This window comes from Alexandromys fortis, unplaced genomic scaffold (genome assembly GCF_014885135.2).
Source record: "Alexandromys fortis isolate MF-2015 unplaced genomic scaffold, M_Fortis_MF-2015_v1.1 scaffold_31, whole genome shotgun sequence".
Lineage (NCBI taxonomy): Eukaryota > Metazoa > Chordata > Mammalia > Rodentia > Cricetidae > Alexandromys > Alexandromys fortis.
The window spans coordinates 10,011,377-10,028,871 of record NW_026067974.1 but is presented as its reverse complement, the minus strand read 5'-3'; the positions used below and the strand labels follow the sequence as shown (position 1 = coordinate 10,028,871).

Genomic DNA, 17,495 nt, shown 5'->3' with positions numbered 1-17,495 from the left:
CACAACCATCTGTACTGAGGTCTGGTGCTCTCAGACATATACACAGACAGAATATTGTATGCATAATAAATAAATAAATAAATATTTTTTAAAAAAGCTAGCTGTGATCCCAGCACTCAGAAGGCAGAGGCAGGTGGATCTCTGTGAGTTTGAGGCCAGCCTGGTCTACAAGAGCTAGTTCCAGGACATGCACCAAAAGCTACAGAGAAACCCTGTCTCAAAAATCCAAAAAAAGGCTGTGGTGGCACACGCTTGTAAAGAGACACACAGATCCCTGGTCTCGTGGCCAGCTTAGTCTCCTGGGTGTGCTCCTGGCCAGTGAGAAGTTTTGTGCCAAGAAAGGGCACTGAAGAAGAGCACGCAAGGTCCTGTGGCCACATCTGTACACGGGCACACACAGAGGCAAACTTCACGAAGATTTAGCTTAATAACTTCAAAAGGAATCAGTATTTACAAATAAATGCAGTGAAGGGTGTACCAGTCCTGTACACTGAAAACTACCAGACTCGACTAAGAGAAAGCAAAGACAGCTTAAAACGGAGGAGCAGTTCAGACTCAAGTTTGGAATACACATCGGCAAGATGGAGTTCCATGCAGTTCCCAAAGCAGGCTTTTTGTTGTTGTTGTTGTTGTTACAGTTCTGATACATGCATATTTGCTAACAAGGGGTGTGATGCAGCAGAATTGAAGTTTATTATTTTTGTGTGACTGTTAGTGCAGCCACACAATTACAACATCACAGGAATGAGGTCAGAGGACAACTTTTGGGAGGGTCTTCCACTGTGGGACCTTGGGACTGAACCCAAATCGTTCAGGTTGCGTGGCAAGTGCTTTTACCCACTGAGCCGTCTTAGTACCCAGGTTGCTTTATTTTTAATGTGTATTCATTATTTTTTTTCTGTTTGCAGTACCTGTACTAGCCTTAGCAAGTTCTGCTCCAAACTCAGGCACCTCGACTTGGCTTCCTGTACATCAATAACAAACATGTCTCTCAAAGCTCTGAGGTAAACTTCCTGTAACACTATGCCTATTAATACATACTTTGAAAAAATAACTGATGATACAGTTGGAACTAAGACAGCATTGTTTTATGGATGTGTACTGTAGTCCCCAGGAGACCTTTTCTCTTGCCCCTGCTCACTTTAAATCACCGGTACATTAATATGAAGTTCAGAGGTAACTAGGGATTTTGAACAGAGCAGTATGGGTTATCCATTAGTAAGCAGACACTCATAGAGGACTGCTTTCTAAAAAAAAAGAAAGAAAGAAAGAAAATGCCATGTGTTTTTCCAGCTTACTGGTTAAAATGGAGTCTGGAGCCAGGTTGTCTTAACAGCTGTGGCTGAACATGGCCTGAAAAGCTTTTCCTTGTAATCTTGTAGCATTGTTATGAGAATTACATGAGATACTGTCAGCCTGCACTGTAGAAAGTAGTGGTGCCTGTATTCAGGGTGGGCTTGAAGACTTTCAACCACACACAGATAAAGTACTTTCAAATCTGCCTTGCCGGCTGGAGAAACAACTCAGCAATTAAGAGCACTGGCTGCTTTTCTATAGGTCCTGAATTCAATTCCCAGCAACCACATGGTGGCTCACAACCATCTATAATGGGATCTGATGCCATCTTCTGGCATACAGACAGAACACTCAGACTAGAGAAGAAAGAGAGAGGGAGGGAGGGAGGGAGGGAGGGACACCTGCCTCAGTGCTCATTGTTTGAGCGTTCTCATATTGTCTGAGTACTGTAAAGGTGGAGGTTGTTCGCACCAGTAATCCCAGCACAGGGAAGGCTAGGGCAGGAGGATCCTTAGTTGAAGGCCACTCTGGACTTCACAGTGAGACTGAGTCTAGAAAACAGACTATTTATGGAAGGTTTGCAGAAGGTTCACAATTGAACCTAGGGGTTTACACAGGCAAAGCAAGTGTTGTCACCAAGCTCAGTGCCCAGCCTCTCTTTTCCTTCAGACAGGTCCTTGCCAGGTCTCCCTGGATCTCAGAGATAAACTTGCCTGCGTGTCCAGAAGTCTCTGGGGTTCTTTGGTTTGGTTTTGTCTTTTAGTTTTTAGATAGTGTCTATGTAGACCAGGCTGGCCTTGGATTTATGATCCTCCTGCCTCAGCCTCTCAAGTAGCTGCCAGACCTGACATAGAAAAAAAAATTAAGCTAGCATGTAATATATTCTAAGCTAGCCTTGAACTTGCCTTCAGTTCCCAAATAAAATGTATTTTAAAAGAGTGGAATACTCATTCCCTTTGGAAATCTACTTTTTAACTAGACTTTCCTTAGTAATTAGGGTTCTTTGTGTTGCTTCTGCTTACACACATTGAAAGGAAAGCCGGGCCAGGGCTATGGTGGCGCACACCTTTAATCCTAGCACTTGGGATGCAAAGGCAGGCAGATCTGTGAGTTCGAGGCCAGCCTGGTCTACAGAATGAGTTCAGGACAGCCAGAACTCCAGTGTAGAAAAATGCAACAACAAAAACAAAATTAAAGTGGTAGCCACACTCTTTATTATTATGGTACTGCGTACCTGCAATCGCAGCATTAAGGAAGCTGAGGCCTGAGACTTACTGCACATTCAAGCTCAGTCCAGGCTACATAGTATTAAGCAAGACCCTATCTCAGAATGAGAGAAAGAATTAGAGAGTGTAAGTGACATAAAACATGGCTCCTTTTGGAACTTCCTCATGAATACAATGAATCTAAAGCTGCTTGCCATGTAAGGCCATAAATGTGGTGACCCTTGACATTTATAAGGTACTTTCCTACAAATGACCTCACTTATTTATCTTATGCAGTAGATAGGACAAGCGTGTGTAGATTTAAAAAAAAAATCGAAAAGGTTCTGGGTACTACTGAAGTAGCCATGAAATGTCTTAAGATGCTGTGCCCATCAGTTTCACGGAACCTGTGGGTGGAAAGAGACTTGTAAGTGTACATTGTATTACCGTGCTAGCGGGTGATAGGCATGAGGGTCTCAGTCTGGGCAAACTGGGGACAGGATGTGACTAATCAGACAAACTTCTTAAAGTGACTTGCCTGGAATCAGACGATTTATGTTGAAGATGAGCTTAAACCTAGATCTCCTGACTTTATTTAAGGACTTTTCTATAAGCAGGAATAGGAATAATAAGGAACTTAGAACCATTCAAGCAGTGTTTGCAGCGATAGATTTAAAATCCTTCAGTATTTCATGTGGAGTACACTGAGAGATTCAGAGGAGAAGCTAGTGTATAGTGTATTCTGGAGAAAGGTTGAACATGATCTAGCCTTACTTCGGCCTGCGGAAACAGTACTCTATAGAAATGTCCCAGATAAGGAAATATATAGAGCCTTTCTGATTTTTTTTTAAATAAAAGTTTAGTACCAGTAAAATTCCTTGATGGAAAAATCTGAGCTTGACTCTGAACTGTCTTTAGTTACTCTGTAAAGTTAAACTAGTCATTTAATTTCCATTTCCAGTCTGTACCTGGAAAACAGTCTGTGCTTTGTGCTTGTTGGTAAACTGGATTTCAGGTTCCCTGCCGAGTGACACAGTCCGTGTGAACACCGCAATGGAAGAGGAGGTCGTGACACTTTTGTCTTGTTTGTTTTATCCTAAGTGAGGGCTGTCCACTGTTGGAGCAATTGAACATTTCCTGGTGTGACCAAGTAACCAAGGATGGCATTCAAGCACTAGTGAGAGGCTGTGGGGGTCTCAAGGCCTTGTTCTTAAAAGGCTGCACACAGGTAATGCTCCGTGGATGGCTTGTGAAAGTGAGGGTTTGTGAGCTCTTTGGAGTGACTGTGAAGACACATCTCAGAGCTGAAGAATGGGAAGAACTGATACCCGACCAAAGTGTAAATGGGGCAGAAGGGACAAGGTGGAGAGACACTCATGCAGAGCCGCTTGTCTGCACTAAAGAGAAAGTCTCTTTAGAGCTGCTTAGGCAAAAAGGGCAATCTTGTCACCAGCAGGAACTGTCCATGGTGTGCCAGGTACACAGCAGCTGCATCTTACCTCCTGCTGTAACGCCACAGGATAGCGCTTCTTTTCATTAAATTCTCAAACCCAGGTGTGCTGGTACACCCCTTAATCCTAGCATTTGAGAGGCTGAGACAGGAGGATCCCTGTGAGTTCAAAGCCAGCCTAGGCTACATCATAAGACTCTGTTTCCAAAAAAAAAAAAAAAAAAAAAAAAAGAAGTGATATTAAAAACAAATAAGACTCCGTTTCCTTGGGTAATGAAAAGAAGAGGAAATAAACTGGTCAGGTAGCGTTAGAAATGATTGGAGAGTAGTGGAGTTAGATGTGCCTGGCGTTTACCAGGGATTGCTAACGATATACTGTGGATTCCATTAAAAATGCCCTCAGTTTTACCATAATAGGAAGCATTCCTTTGTTGTAGCAGAACTCTGGATATACGATTGCCTTAAACAGCAGCTGAGCTTCTGGTTATTTGTGGAATCCTGAAAAATATTGATTGGGATGTATCACTGTGACCCAGCGCTGCTCAGTAGCAGATAGACTCTGGCAAGTCCTTTCTCAGCTTCTTTTCCCGAAAACCCTTAAACGACAGCACAGACTCTGTATGGGTTGTAATATAAGCACGAGAAAATTGCTTTGCCTTTATAATCTTTTCACAACTTATTATAAATATTTAATTTGTTAGAAATAAAGCACATATCCAGACATGATGACTCAAGCTTGTAGTCCCAGCACTCAGGAGGCAGACACAGGAATAGAGATCACAGCCAACCTGGTCTCTATAGGGAGTCCAGAATAGCCAGGACTACATATTTAGACTCTTTCACAAAAGAGAGAACGAATCCTATCCTTAATCTTTTTCTGGATTTGATAGTAATGATAAGAATTTGGTATGAAAAAAATAACTTCTAAAATCCTGGTAACTATTACTACTAGGAATGAGATGTGATCATGTTTTTGTTTTTAGATTTTGGTTTTGGGGTTTTTTTTTGTGTTTTTTTTTTTTGTGGTTCATTGTTCCTTTGCAACTTGGTAAGCTGTATTGAGAATGTATTGATCACTGGGTAGAGTCTTTTTCTACTTTGAAACAATGTCAGTAATCTCTTATTTTTTCATCTTTCCAGCTAGAAGATGAAGCTCTCAAGTACATAGGTGCACACTGCCCTGAGCTGGTGACTTTGAACTTGCAAACTTGCTTAGTAAGCATCCCTTCCCATAATGCTTCTGTATTAGTAATTTCTCCTAGTAACATTATTACGAAAGTTTCGTCAAAAGCAGTGTCTTACAGGCATGGTGATAGCACTGAAACCCCAGCACTGACTAGATCGGGGCATGAGGATCATGAGTTGGAGGCCAGCATGGATTGTGTAGCAAGGTCTAGACCAGACTAGACTGCATAGTAAACAATTTCAAAGACAGACAGGTGTAATAAATCATACCTGTGATCCCAGCAGTTGAAAGCCTGAAACAGAATCGCCATGAATTCAAAGCAAGCCTGAGTTACAGTGAGATCCGCACAAATGTTTATATATCCTTCCCTTTTTTTTTTTTTTTGGTTTTTCGAGACAGGGTTTCTCTGTGGCTTTGGAGCCTGTCCTGGAACTAGCTCTGTAGACCAGGCTGGTCTCGAACTCACAGAGATCCGCCTGCCTCTGCACTCCCGAGTGCTGGGATTAAAGGCGTGCGCCACCATCGCCGGCTGGCTCCTTCCCTTTTTTATATTTTTTTATTTCAACATAGTTTGATTACATAGCTCGGGATGATCTTGAGCTTATCCTCCTGCCTCGGTCCTTCCAGTGTTAGGGTTACCGGTGTTTGCTCATAAACCAACTCTGACATTTTCAGCTATACTTGAAGTTTGAGGTCAGCCTGGTCGACAGAGTGAGTTCCAGGACAGCCAGGGCTGTTACCCAGAGAAATCATGTCTCAAAAAAGAAAAAAAAATACTGATGTCCTTAACTGTTTTCTAGGTTTTATAACTTTTCAATTACACCTTCACCATAACATTCCCCAAGCTGGTCTAACTCCTCCCCTTCAAACAGAGACACAGAGTCAGCAGGAGCTAGAAGGAGACTGTTGCCTCTAGGTTTGGGGTGGTCTCTGGATGCTCAGGCTGCCTAGATTCTAAGTGTTGCTGCTTCCACAGAAGTATTTTTTGTAAATAATGTATATTGATTTTTTCTCACTTTTGTGTCTGTTTTAGCAAATCACAGATGAAGGTCTCATCACCATATGCAGAGGGTGTCATAAGTTGCAGTCCCTCTGTGCCTCTGGGTGCTCCAATATCACAGATGCCATCCTGAACGCTCTAGGTCAGAACTGCCCTCGTCTTAGGTAAACATTGTTCATTTAGATCAAAAAAATCAAGGGATGAAGAAGCTGCCTTTATCCATGTTTTTCCTTGGAATTTTGAAACTTTAAGGTCACTGCAAGGCCACTATCCTTCTAGCTGGCTATCTACTGGCTTTGTAAGTGACATGAATCAAGAATTGATCTTACTGGTCATATAGGAAAAGTTAGTACTTTCTTAAAATTCCTTTCTCTACTTCTTTGGTTTTTCGAGACAGGGTTTCTCTGTGTAGTCCTGGCTATCCTAGAACTCATCCTGTAGACCAGGCAGGCCTCAAACTCAAGGAGATTGCTTTCTCCACTTTTGAAAGCCCGCCCTGAGGCTATTATGTTGTAATCAATGAAGAAAAACTTTAAACTTCGTTCTGCAGGAGACCCTCCTCTGTTTGCTTATCCTCATTTGTCTATTCGTTTTTATTGAGCTGTACGTTTCTCTCCATTCCCTTCCCTTCCTCCACTCTTCCCCTCGACCCTCCTATTTTTTTATTTTTTTATTTTATTTTTTATTCTCAGACAGGGTCTCTCTAGTATATAGCTCTGGCTGTTAGATAAAGCAGGCTGGCCTCAAATTCGGAGATCTGCCTGCCTCTGCTCCCTGAGTGCTGGGATTAAAGGCGTGTACCACCATGCCTAACCACATTTATCATCTTTTAGAACAGCTACATTATTCTGTAGGTCTTCTCTGCTTGAATATTGGAGTGTCTGGGTGCTGACCCAGTGTTTCCATTCTGATGCACATTGTGTCAGAACTGTGGTCTTCCCGAAGAGCATGCATGATGCCCAGTCACTAACAGTGATAGTTAGGTATTATTTTAGGTGCTTTATGAATACTGATTCTTAACATAATCCTAGAAGAAAAAGCCAGAGTCCAGGGGTGCCATTAAGTGCTTGAGTAAGGATTTCAAGACAGTTCCTCTGGCACAGAGCCCACAAAGGCACTTTCTCACACAGTAACAATTATAAAGTTTCAAATCTAAAGATTTTTTTTTTTTTTTTTTGGATTTTCAAGACAGGGTTTCTCTATAGTTTTTGGTGCCTGTCCTGGAACTAGCTCTGTAGACCAGGCAGGCCTCGAACTCACAAAGATCCACCTGCCTCTGCCTCCCAAGTGCTGGGATTAAAGGCGTGCGCCACCACCGCCCGGCTTCTAAAGACTTTTTTGATGGTTGCCTAGCGGTGGCCTAACTGTGGGTGCTGAAAGTACCTAGGTTATAGTGCCTTCAGTCTGAGAGTAGAGGTCTTCTCTGTGGCTGAGAAATGACCAAACATCCAGAAGACAGTTTGTGTCGGCCTTCTCTGCTTAAAGCCGGGGCTCTTCAGCTCCACCTTCGTGTGTCTGTTCCATTGTGAGAGTTTCCAGAGCGGCTGTGGCCATGTTCACCATGCAGCATTTGTTTCCTCTTACCTGATGATGATTTACTGAGCTCTGATTTACCTTTCGGCTTCAGTTATAAAGATTCTTAAGGGAACGTGACCTTGGCACCATCACATAGCACAGCTGTTACCTGACTTTACACAGAAAAGAGCAGCCTTTGATTTCCCAGGCCTGTGGGTGTGAGGTCAGTGGTCAGCAGCTGGCTGAATAGGAGAGTGGCTGCCATCCTGGCTTTCTTCCGAATGCCCAAGAGACAGGCAGCTTTGAACACAGGACTTCATACCTGGGACAGACCTGTCCTCTCGTCGAGTTTTTAAAGCTCTTGAAATCTGCAGAGACCTACATGAAAGCCAGACTAGTCTACGTCAGCAGCAGATGAGCTGAAGCCGAGTATTTATCTCCGTCTCCTTCTGTTTTCTAGGAGCAGGCTGCCCTCTGGGTAAGCAGTGCGCCATCAAGGAAGCTTTTAATGCAGTTGGTCGTTAACTACAAGCTTCATTTATATTCCTCTGTATTCTTTGATTACATCACCCTGATATGTGGTATTGACAGGACCATTTTATGATAACCACATGAAAACAAACAGCAAGACCTGTGTACAGACTTGTTTAGTTATTAAAGTCACTGCGAATTATAAGCTGTCAGAATAAAAGATGGCTTTCTTAAATTCTTGCTGTTTTAGTAAAACCAGGTTTCATGACCCAAGACCTAACTTTCTTTTCACGTTGTTCTTTGAATAGAATACTGGAAGTGGCCAGATGTTCCCAGTTAACAGATGTGGGCTTCACCACTCTGGCGAGGGTAAGTATTTCCCTAGGTTCTACCTTATGTCCATAGGTCTTCTTGGGGTTTTTTATTTTTGAGGAAGCAGCAAAAAGAGTAGTATAGGTGTGACACCAGGGTTGCGTTCTCTGTGGCTCTCTGAGCCTTCCTGTGCACGAGCTATCGACCTGATGTCCGCAGAAAAGGTGGTCAGCTCTGGACGTGCAGACGTGCACTCTGGTAAGGCTTGAATTTTCGTGTTTTCATGAGGATGGTGAATTGACCCAAGCCGAGGCTTCTGGTATTTCACAAGACTTTGATTTGGTGTGTGATTGAGCAAGAATAATGCTCAGGGGGATACAGGCCTGGTGACTATTACACCGGTCACTAGAGACTTTAATACAGTGGTCTGTACAAATCACTGTAGAAAACCATCGTCTTTGGTGGTGGTTGTTTTGTTTGCGTGGTGAGACAGTGTTTTCCTGTGTAGCTTGCCTGTCCTGGAGCCCAGGTCTTCCCGGCTCGGTAACATTTAAATTAGATTGACTTCTGTCAGTATTAAAGAACAAGGGGGATGTAATTTGCTTTTAGGCCAGTCCATGAAGTACTGATGAGGTGAAAGCCAGCATACCTGGCTAAAATAAGGAATAGAACTTCCTCTCTTCCCCCAAAAAACAATTTTTATTGAGTTATTTTTTAGTTATGAACTATCTCTTTGGCCGGGCAGTGGTGGTCCTCCCCTTTAATCCCAGCCAACCCTCAGGAGACAGAGGCAGGCAGATATCCATGAGTTTGAGGCCAGCCTGGTCTACAAGAGCTAGTTCCAGGACAGCCAGGGCCATTTCATAGAGAAACCCTGTTTCAAAAAACCAAAAATTGAAAATGACACTAGGCTAACAACAACTCTGAAATACCAGACTTGAAAAGTGTGTTTAATACATACAGTCGCTTAGCTGTTTTTGTGGTTTGCAGTGTTTAAAATTTGCACTGAGTTATCTGTCATTGTCCTTTATAGAACTGCCATGAGCTCGAGAAGATGGACCTGGAAGAGTGTGTTCAGGTGAGGGGTTTGTTCTCAGGGACAGTGTGTCTGAATGTCGGACACTGACGTACTTGACAGTGTCATTGATTGTCCAGCCCCCCAGGAAAGTCACTGACCAGGTGCTGCATCGCAGCTACCGTGGACTAGTGGATTAGTATCTCCCGTCCACTCAGCTCGTGTTTGTGCCTCAGCACCCCCTGCATCTTTACTGTGCGAGTCCCTCTGCCCTCACCAGTTCTCTCTCTGCTCTCGGCTGTGTGTAATAGAAGTACAGGTTAGAGAGGAGTTTGAAAAGAGGCAAACTTAGGGTTTATTTCCAGTCCTGGGATCACTCTGAAACATTTTTCTCCTATCACAGTCATAAGCCTCTCAGGTTCCAGAAGGGACTCCAATTGTCCTATGTGGTGGTTTGCCTTAAGGAGGTGTGGGGCCAGATACCTAAAAATTTAAGGGTGCTTTGGTATTAATTTTTAATGGATCATATACTCTGGCTTTTCCCTCTTCTGGTCCAAAGAAAGGACATCATGAAAGTCTGGTGAACAGGAGCTCTAAGAGGACAGATTTTGATTTAGTTTAAAATACTCAGATGGCTAATTAAAATATCACACAATTTGAAAGAAACTGAACAAAATTTTAAACAGTGAACCCAGAAAAGGTTTTTAGAAGCCTCGCAATTTAGGCAAATCTTAGAGAAATATTTTTTTTCAAAAGCAAGGAGTTGTCTGAGTTAGCAACCCCATAATAGTATCAATTACCTTTGGAGTTTGATGTCTATATTGTATATGTGTATTGCACACGCATGTGCACAGTGAGCCACAGAGGCCAGAAGAGGGTGTGTTAGATTCCTGTGAGCTGACTGACTCAAGTGTTGCCGTCTAACCTCCCGTCAGTCCCTGGGATAGAGTCAGCCCTCTGTAGGCTCCTGACCACTGTGTGTTAAAGACGATGTTTGAGAAGCAAATATCTGTAAAGATGGAGATTAGAAAGCCTGGGTGTTTTTGCTTGTCATCTCTGTTTTCTACCAGCTCTAGTAGCTTGGAGCACAAAGCCGAAGGGTGTGTCATTTCATGACACTTGAACTACAGAGCACAGTTCATGAATTGCATCTAAGCTGATAGAATTTTACCCATTTGTTTTTTCAGATCACAGACAGCACATTAATCCAGCTTTCTATACACTGTCCTCGGCTTCAAGTATTGGTGAGTTTTACTTTCACTGTCTTGTATTTTAAATTTATGTATTTATTTATTCAAAAAATTAGATTTATTTACTTTATGTGTATGGATGTTTTGCCTTCACGCATGTTTATGAACCAAGTGAGTACTAGGAATTGAACTCAGGCCCTCTCTAACCTGTTATTGTGGGCACATGTGTGCCATGACGCACATGTGCAGGTCAGAGAACAACCTTCTGGAGCTGATTCCCTTCTGCCACCTCTGCGTGGATCCCAGGGATCAACTCAGGTCACCAGGCTTGGCAAGGTCTTTACCCTCTGAGCCCTCTCACCGTCCCCGCCTTAGCGTGTTCTGTGTTACTGTATCTTACCAGTTACATTGCTAACCATGTGTGATGCTGTGTGTCTGTGCCCAGCACTGGAGGCTGAGGTAGGAGGAGAACCCAGAGTTTGAGGCCATCCTGGGTTATATAGTAATGTGCATTACAAATATAGTAATTTGTAGCGCAAAAACCCAGGATTGAGCCATGTCTTCCAGGAAAGCGCCTCTGACTCTGTAGCAGGTGTTTTGGTTGATGTCTCTGTATCCAGAACAGAATACAGAACACTGTATATTTGGCGAGCCCTATGTTCTCAGTTCCCCAGAACTAGAGTGGAAGGGAAACGGGTCAGATTACGTGTGATGCTAGTTCCTGATAGCTGTAAAGGTCATCCTTAGCTAGTTGTTAATTTGTGCCCTGAGTCAGATACTCAGTATTTAGTTCCGATTTCCTAAAACATTGAATATGAAAAGCATGAGCCCTGTCTTTCCTACAGGTATGAAGTGTTAATTTGGGGAGTGGACTTTTTTTTTTTTTTTTTTTGGGGAGGCACCATGGTCTCACTGTGTAGTCCTGGCTGGCCTGGAATTTCCTGTGCAGACCAGGCTGACCTTGAACTCACAGAGATCCTCCTGCCTCTGCTGGCATTAAAGGGGGTGTACCTGGCTGTCTTATTTCGTGAGGTTGTTCACAATCACTCCATGAATTCACAAAATATATTTAGAATTAGGCTGGAAACAAAAGCCAGTCATACACGTTGAAAGCAGACCGTCAGCTCTGGTCTGCATTCCTGCTTCATCATGAGTGGCTCTAGGTGGCTTTGTAGTCACCAGGATGAACCAGAAGGGTCTGGGTTGGAACTGGACATAAGCCAGAAGATGCCTGGTTGCCATCTTTGCTCTCTGGTTACAGAGTCTCTCTCACTGTGAGCTGGTCACAGATGATGGAATTCGTCACCTGGGGAATGGGGCCTGCGCCCATGACCAGCTGGAGGTGATTGAGCTGGACAACTGCCCTCTAATCACCGATGCATCCCTGGAACACTTGAAGAGCTGTCACAGCCTTGAGCGGATAGAGCTCTATGACTGCCAGCAAATCACACGGGCTGGAATCAAGAGACTCAGGGTAAAGCCGCACTGCTCCTCAGCCCCTCCCCATCTCCTTCTTGTCTCACCTGTTCTTTTTTCAAATTTAGAGTCTCGTGATTTCTTTGTTTTGTTTAATTTTCTTGAATATTTAGCAGAGGAAGAAAAACTAACAACCTAAAAAGACCACATGCCAGAATCTGGTCCTAAAGGAAAGAGAGTATCTGGCAAGGCGTCCTGGTAGTCAGAGGGCTGAGAGCAGTATCAAGTGCAGAGCCATTAGGACTGCGGAGTGAGCTCAGCATCCACGTAGGCTAGGAATGTAGTTTAGGGGTAGAGAGCTTGCCTAACATGTACAGGGAGAGGTGAACACGGAGAAAGAGGGGGAGATAGATATGGAAGATTGGAACATCTCCACACTTGCCGCAAGATAAACACTGTAACGACTACAGCTCCTCTCTCAACAGAGAAAAGGGCTCCTAGAATAGCGGAGACCTTGCATCAACAGGGTGGACAGTCACAGGCTAGCTTGAGCAGTGTTTCCTGGTATCATGTAGCACAGACCGACTTTGATTGAATTCAATGTGTAGTAGAAGATGGCCTTGAACTCATAATTTTCCTGCCTCCTCTTACTTGCTAAGATTAGAGGTCTGTACCTCCAAGCCTGGCTTAGAGCCTCCGCTGTGGCAACCTGTGTGTGGTGCCTGGACCTGACTATTGGGAGGCTCGCCATCTCTGGTTCCGTTTACTGAGCTGAGGGGTCTGTCTAGAGATGATGCTTAGTAAGAACCACACTGCCTTAAGCCTAGTAAGTATTCAGACATAGTAAAGACTAGGAAGACATTTTAATTCAAAAAGTAATCATTTTAAACTTGTCTCGTTTCTTCCAGCTATGGGATTCTAAGTATGAATCTCTCTGGGACAAGGGGAAAGCTTAGAATTGTTTTCATTCCCATCCGCCTCCACAGGGCAGATAGAGCCTGGGGCACCTCGCACCCTAAGTAGCGCTGAGCCAGTCCTGCTCTCCCGCCCTCAGCCCCTTGGCTCCTCTGAGAAACAACATTGCTCCTCTGTCTCAGCACTTTCTGAGTAATGTTTTTGTCTTGTTGCAGACCCACTTACCCAACATTAAAGTCCACGCCTACTTCGCACCTGTCACTCCACCCCCGTCAGTAGGGGGCAGCAGACAGCGCTTCTGCAGGTGCTGCATCATCCTATGACGGTGCAGGCGTCAGCCTCGGTGAACTGAGTATTTAAGGACACTGCTAGACTTGCCGTGGAGTCTCTCCAGTGGAAGCAATCCCAGCATTCTGGGCAGGGTTCCAAAGCGAGGGCAGCGTCCAGATCCCCAGAGCCGCACATACACAGGCACATGCCCTCACCCCATCCGCTGCAGTTCTGTGACTGTGGCACCGAAGTTCATACTGGCTGTAACAAGTGGATTGGTAAAGCCGAACCATTCCCATTGGACATGCCCAGAAGAAATCTTAGGCCATGGTAGAGGGAGGGGACATTCCAGCAAAACCCAGTGTTACTGCTGTGGTTTATTTTATTAAGGGGTTTCTGTGGGGATTTTGAATCAGTAACTGCAATCTTCCAGGGTGAAAGGTAGCATGGAAAAACAATATATGATGTATCCAGGGACCAGAAAGGAAATTTCTTTGCATCCTAGAAATGGTAGCTATCCATTGGGAGATGCTTATGCAACTTCTGTGCTTCCTTGTTTCCATGCCAACATGCTGAGCATGCTCACAAAGAAGGCTCGTCCATTCATCTGGTATTTTAGTATTTGGCCCAGAGGTTTCCTTAGCAGCTATATACTGAAATTGCTGGGGTCCACATGCGATCACTTTTACTTCCCTGCTCAGTTGTCACTCACCGTGCTCTGCTCACTGCTGCACCCTGGCTGTCCGTCCCCGGCCGTAGTCTGCTGCTCACACTCAGTTGTTACTCCTTTGCTGGTTGTTTACAGTTTGCATTTTGGATGATTAGTTGGGGTTACCAAACATTTTTAAAAGAAACATCAATAAATATTTTTTTAATCTAAATTTTACTATTAGGGGACCTGCCTGAATCTTTGCCAGTATAGAAGGAAACTCTAACAAGAGCAGGGAAGTTAGGCTAAGAAAGAGTTGAACTGTTTTGATGAAAAGAAACTCGGCCTTTTGGTTTCTGTTGTGTCTTTGCACGGTGTGCTCAGTGCGCCCTGCACATTTCCCTCTCCCAAACCTGGTGAGCGTATTAAGAAGAGAGAAGTGCACTATTCATGTGGAGTGGGGGGCGAACCCCCACTACCCAAGTGCAGCAGGTCCGGGGTGCGGGGGGCTGTGGTTAGTTTCTGGAGCCCTTCCCCCATTTAATCCCCTGGGGATAGGAGAAGAGCCCTGTAACAGTCAGCTGCCTGTGTCAGTGTTGGCGGGATTGTACCTCATGCTGGCACCTCAGAAGACCCAAACGTAGCAGCTAACACTCTCTCTTTTGTTGCAGCCTTCCTCTGAGTGTGGTATGAAGGCAGCCAAATGGGGCCATTGGGGCAGCCAGAAAACCTCGAGAAGGGAGTAAGAGGCTCGGGGTCTATACCGAGCCTGGGACCTGCCCCCCATCCCTCTCCCCCCCCTCCCGAGCTGAGAAAGGGGTTTAGTATCTGGCTTATTAAGAAGAAGCCTCTTCACAAAAACTCACACAAAACAAGAGAAATGAAATGAGTTTCTAAAGCATATTTCTAAACTCCAATGTTAGAGGCCTTGCATGATGTTTAACAGGGTGTTGGGGGAAAGGCTTTTAGGAGGTAGATGTACAAGCCAGTATGATCCCAGGATGTTCAAAGGACTGGTTTACTGCTATAGGTACTGGTTCTACCAGAATATATAAGAATAAAATCTGATTAATTTCTCCATTAATGTAGAAAACAATCAGATGAAAAGGTCCTAGAATTCTATACTACCAGATTTATTTATCATATTAAACTTATTTAAAATCTTATTTTATTATGTTCTTTTGAAAGCTAAATTACTTGTGTTTTTTTTTTTTATTCCTTCTTCCCTCATGTTCAAATTACCCTGCAGGAAATTTCTTTTTTCCCTCTGAGACCATTTGTTATGTTGCCAAGCTGACTGGTATCGGCACCTGGGCTCCAGTTCCCTTCCACCTCAGCCAGCATCCTGAATGGATGGCGCTGCAGAGGCTCTTACATCTGTGTACACCCCACCCCCAGAGACCAAGTCTTACTCTGTAGCCCCGGCTGACCTGAAATTTGTGATTGTCTTTCTGCCTCGGCCTCCCAAATGCTAAGATGATAGGTGTGAGCCACCATGTCAGATTGACTACACTTTTAAAGTTAGACTCGGTGTGCACACATAGACATACACACGCTCCCAGGTGTATTTAGGGTTGGATCCCTAGGGGTCTCGTGCAAAACCAAAAGAAACTGAGGGAGCATCAGCTCTAGACTATGTTGTTTGATTTCCCCCCCCCCAAGTGCCTAACAAGTTGATATTAAACAGTGAATACTAATGGTTTCGTAGACAGACATTTGAATTGCCCAAGTCTTGGCCACTCAGGTACTTCTTTTTTTCCATCAAAGTTTGAATGAGTCTGTTACCCACCAGTATGTCAAAGGTCTGGAAAATGCTGTTTTTCTTAGAGTGTGTTGCCACATGCAGGTTCATTGGATTTGTCTTGGTGATCTCTGCTGTTAAGACAAATCCCAACCTTTCTGGACAAAGAACACAAGTCAAAAAGGGGAGGTCTGTGGGTGTACAGCCCTGGCTGCATACGGTCAGGCAGGAGACATGTTCCTTTCTCAAGTCACATCAGACCCATCATGCTTGGAGGAAAGTAGATTGTTTTTTCAAGTGTTGATTTGAATCCTACACCAGCTTGTTACACTAAGACTCAATGGTAAGTTTCAATCAGGTAGAAAGCCCTGACACCTGAATATATATAAATGCTTCCTTTCTGTCTATACGTGCAGAATACTTATAAGAATTCAGTAGGGTTTTGGCTTGGTTGATTGGGTTTGGGGTTGATTTCGGGGCCATGGCTGGAAGCAAGGGCCCTTGCCCACAGTGAGTATACTTTCTCACTGAGCTGTAGTCCAGCCCTGGAAAAGCTTACTATGAAAATGCCCCTCTGAGAAAGCCTGCCGGAGGCCGCCAGGCTGACTCGGGAGGGAGATGGTCTTAGCGCTGCCAGCGATGGCGCTGCACACACTGCTCAGCAGCCCTACTGAGATAGCCGTTTCTTCCAGCACCTGCCCTGGCCCTCTGTTAAAACCTTTCTTGTGGGGTATGTCCGGTCTAGCTAATCTTGGGATCCCTCTTCCTGGTCTGAGCCAGCTATCAAGGACAGCTGTGAATCCTGATGCCGTCAAGTGGAAGTGGCTCAGGTCATTTCTTACTTGATGGTTCTTGGTGTTTGGTTTTTGACTTTGAATTAAATTTGAGGTCAAACTGATGGTTCTAAAAGACTAAAGGGACATAACTTCTGTCTTCCCCAGTAGTTGGTATGAAAGCACACTACGAGGTTGATTTAGCACATGTAAGTCAAAAATGACGTTTTAAGCATCTCTAAGTGAAACTTGGTAGATAACTTACCATGTTCTTTTGGGGGCATTCTATGCTGTTTGGAATGTTTGTTGTAACTCATTCATCATGAATGAGTGCTGTGGGCACTGAGGTCTGGTCTGGACTGTTTGTTGGAGCTGTGAAGCCCTGGTGTCCATTTGATTTTGCTCAGTTATCTTGTAAAATGTGTTTGGAAGTGTGGCTAGGAAGTGTGAGTGCTGTCACTGGAAAGAGGAGAGTGACTTCCTGTCTATCCTGTGGGCAACCTTGTCTGTGTCAGCTTTGAAACCAGAAACATGGTTGCTCGTTGGCTGAGATGGCTCAGCAGGTACAAGTGTTTGTTGGACACACTGACCCCCGAGCTGTGACAGTGAAGGGAAGGCTGCTGGGATATAGGGTTTCTCTTTGTCCTGAGACTTGCTCTGTAGATCAGACTGACCTCGAGCTCACAGACATCCGCCTGCCTCTTCCTCCAGAGTGCTAGGACTAAAGGCGTGTGTGTCACCACCGCCTGGCAATAAATAAAATTCTCAAAAAAAAAAAACAAGGCTCTGCAAGTCAGGCAGCTCATCTAGTTGGCATCAGTGAGAGGGCAGACGAAACAAGAGCCCTGTTGGATCTTTCTGCCTTGTACAGATGGGTTTCCGTCCCGGGGGTCTTGCTGACAGGCCAGGGATGAGCCCAGCCTTGTCTAAGAAGAAGAGCTAGATGTTTGGTGGAGGTCTTAAAGCAGAAACCCTTAAATGACCTGAGGACAAAAAACTTCTAAATCAAGGATGAGGAGGAGTAAGAATCTCACTTCCTCACCTTTATTTTTATCTTAAATTTGCATTGGAAGATGCAGAAAACTGAGTAT

At 44.3% G+C, this 17,495-nt stretch overlaps 1 protein-coding gene across 5 annotated transcripts in view; it reads left to right on the top strand.

Moving 5' to 3' along the window:
• Positions 1–17,183, top strand: part of Fbxl20 (F-box and leucine rich repeat protein 20) — a 61,272-nt gene extending 44,089 nt beyond the window's left edge. For all 5 annotated transcript variants that reach the window (XM_050157164.1, XM_050157165.1, XM_050157167.1 and 2 more), the window contains exons 7-15: positions 909–1,004; positions 3,603–3,729; positions 5,092–5,166; positions 6,171–6,301; positions 8,432–8,492; positions 9,469–9,513; positions 10,638–10,694; positions 11,902–12,114; positions 13,187–17,183. In XM_050157164.1, coding sequence (XP_050013121.1) covers positions 909–1,004; positions 3,603–3,729; positions 5,092–5,166; positions 6,171–6,301; positions 8,432–8,492; positions 9,469–9,513; positions 10,638–10,694; positions 11,902–12,114; positions 13,187–13,294 — 913 coding nt within the window. In that variant the 3' untranslated portion in view covers positions 13,295–17,183. The remainder of the gene's footprint in view (positions 1–908; positions 1,005–3,602; positions 3,730–5,091; positions 5,167–6,170; positions 6,302–8,431; positions 8,493–9,468; positions 9,514–10,637; positions 10,695–11,901; positions 12,115–13,186) is intronic.
• The last annotated feature ends 312 nt before the right edge of the window (positions 17,184–17,495 follow it).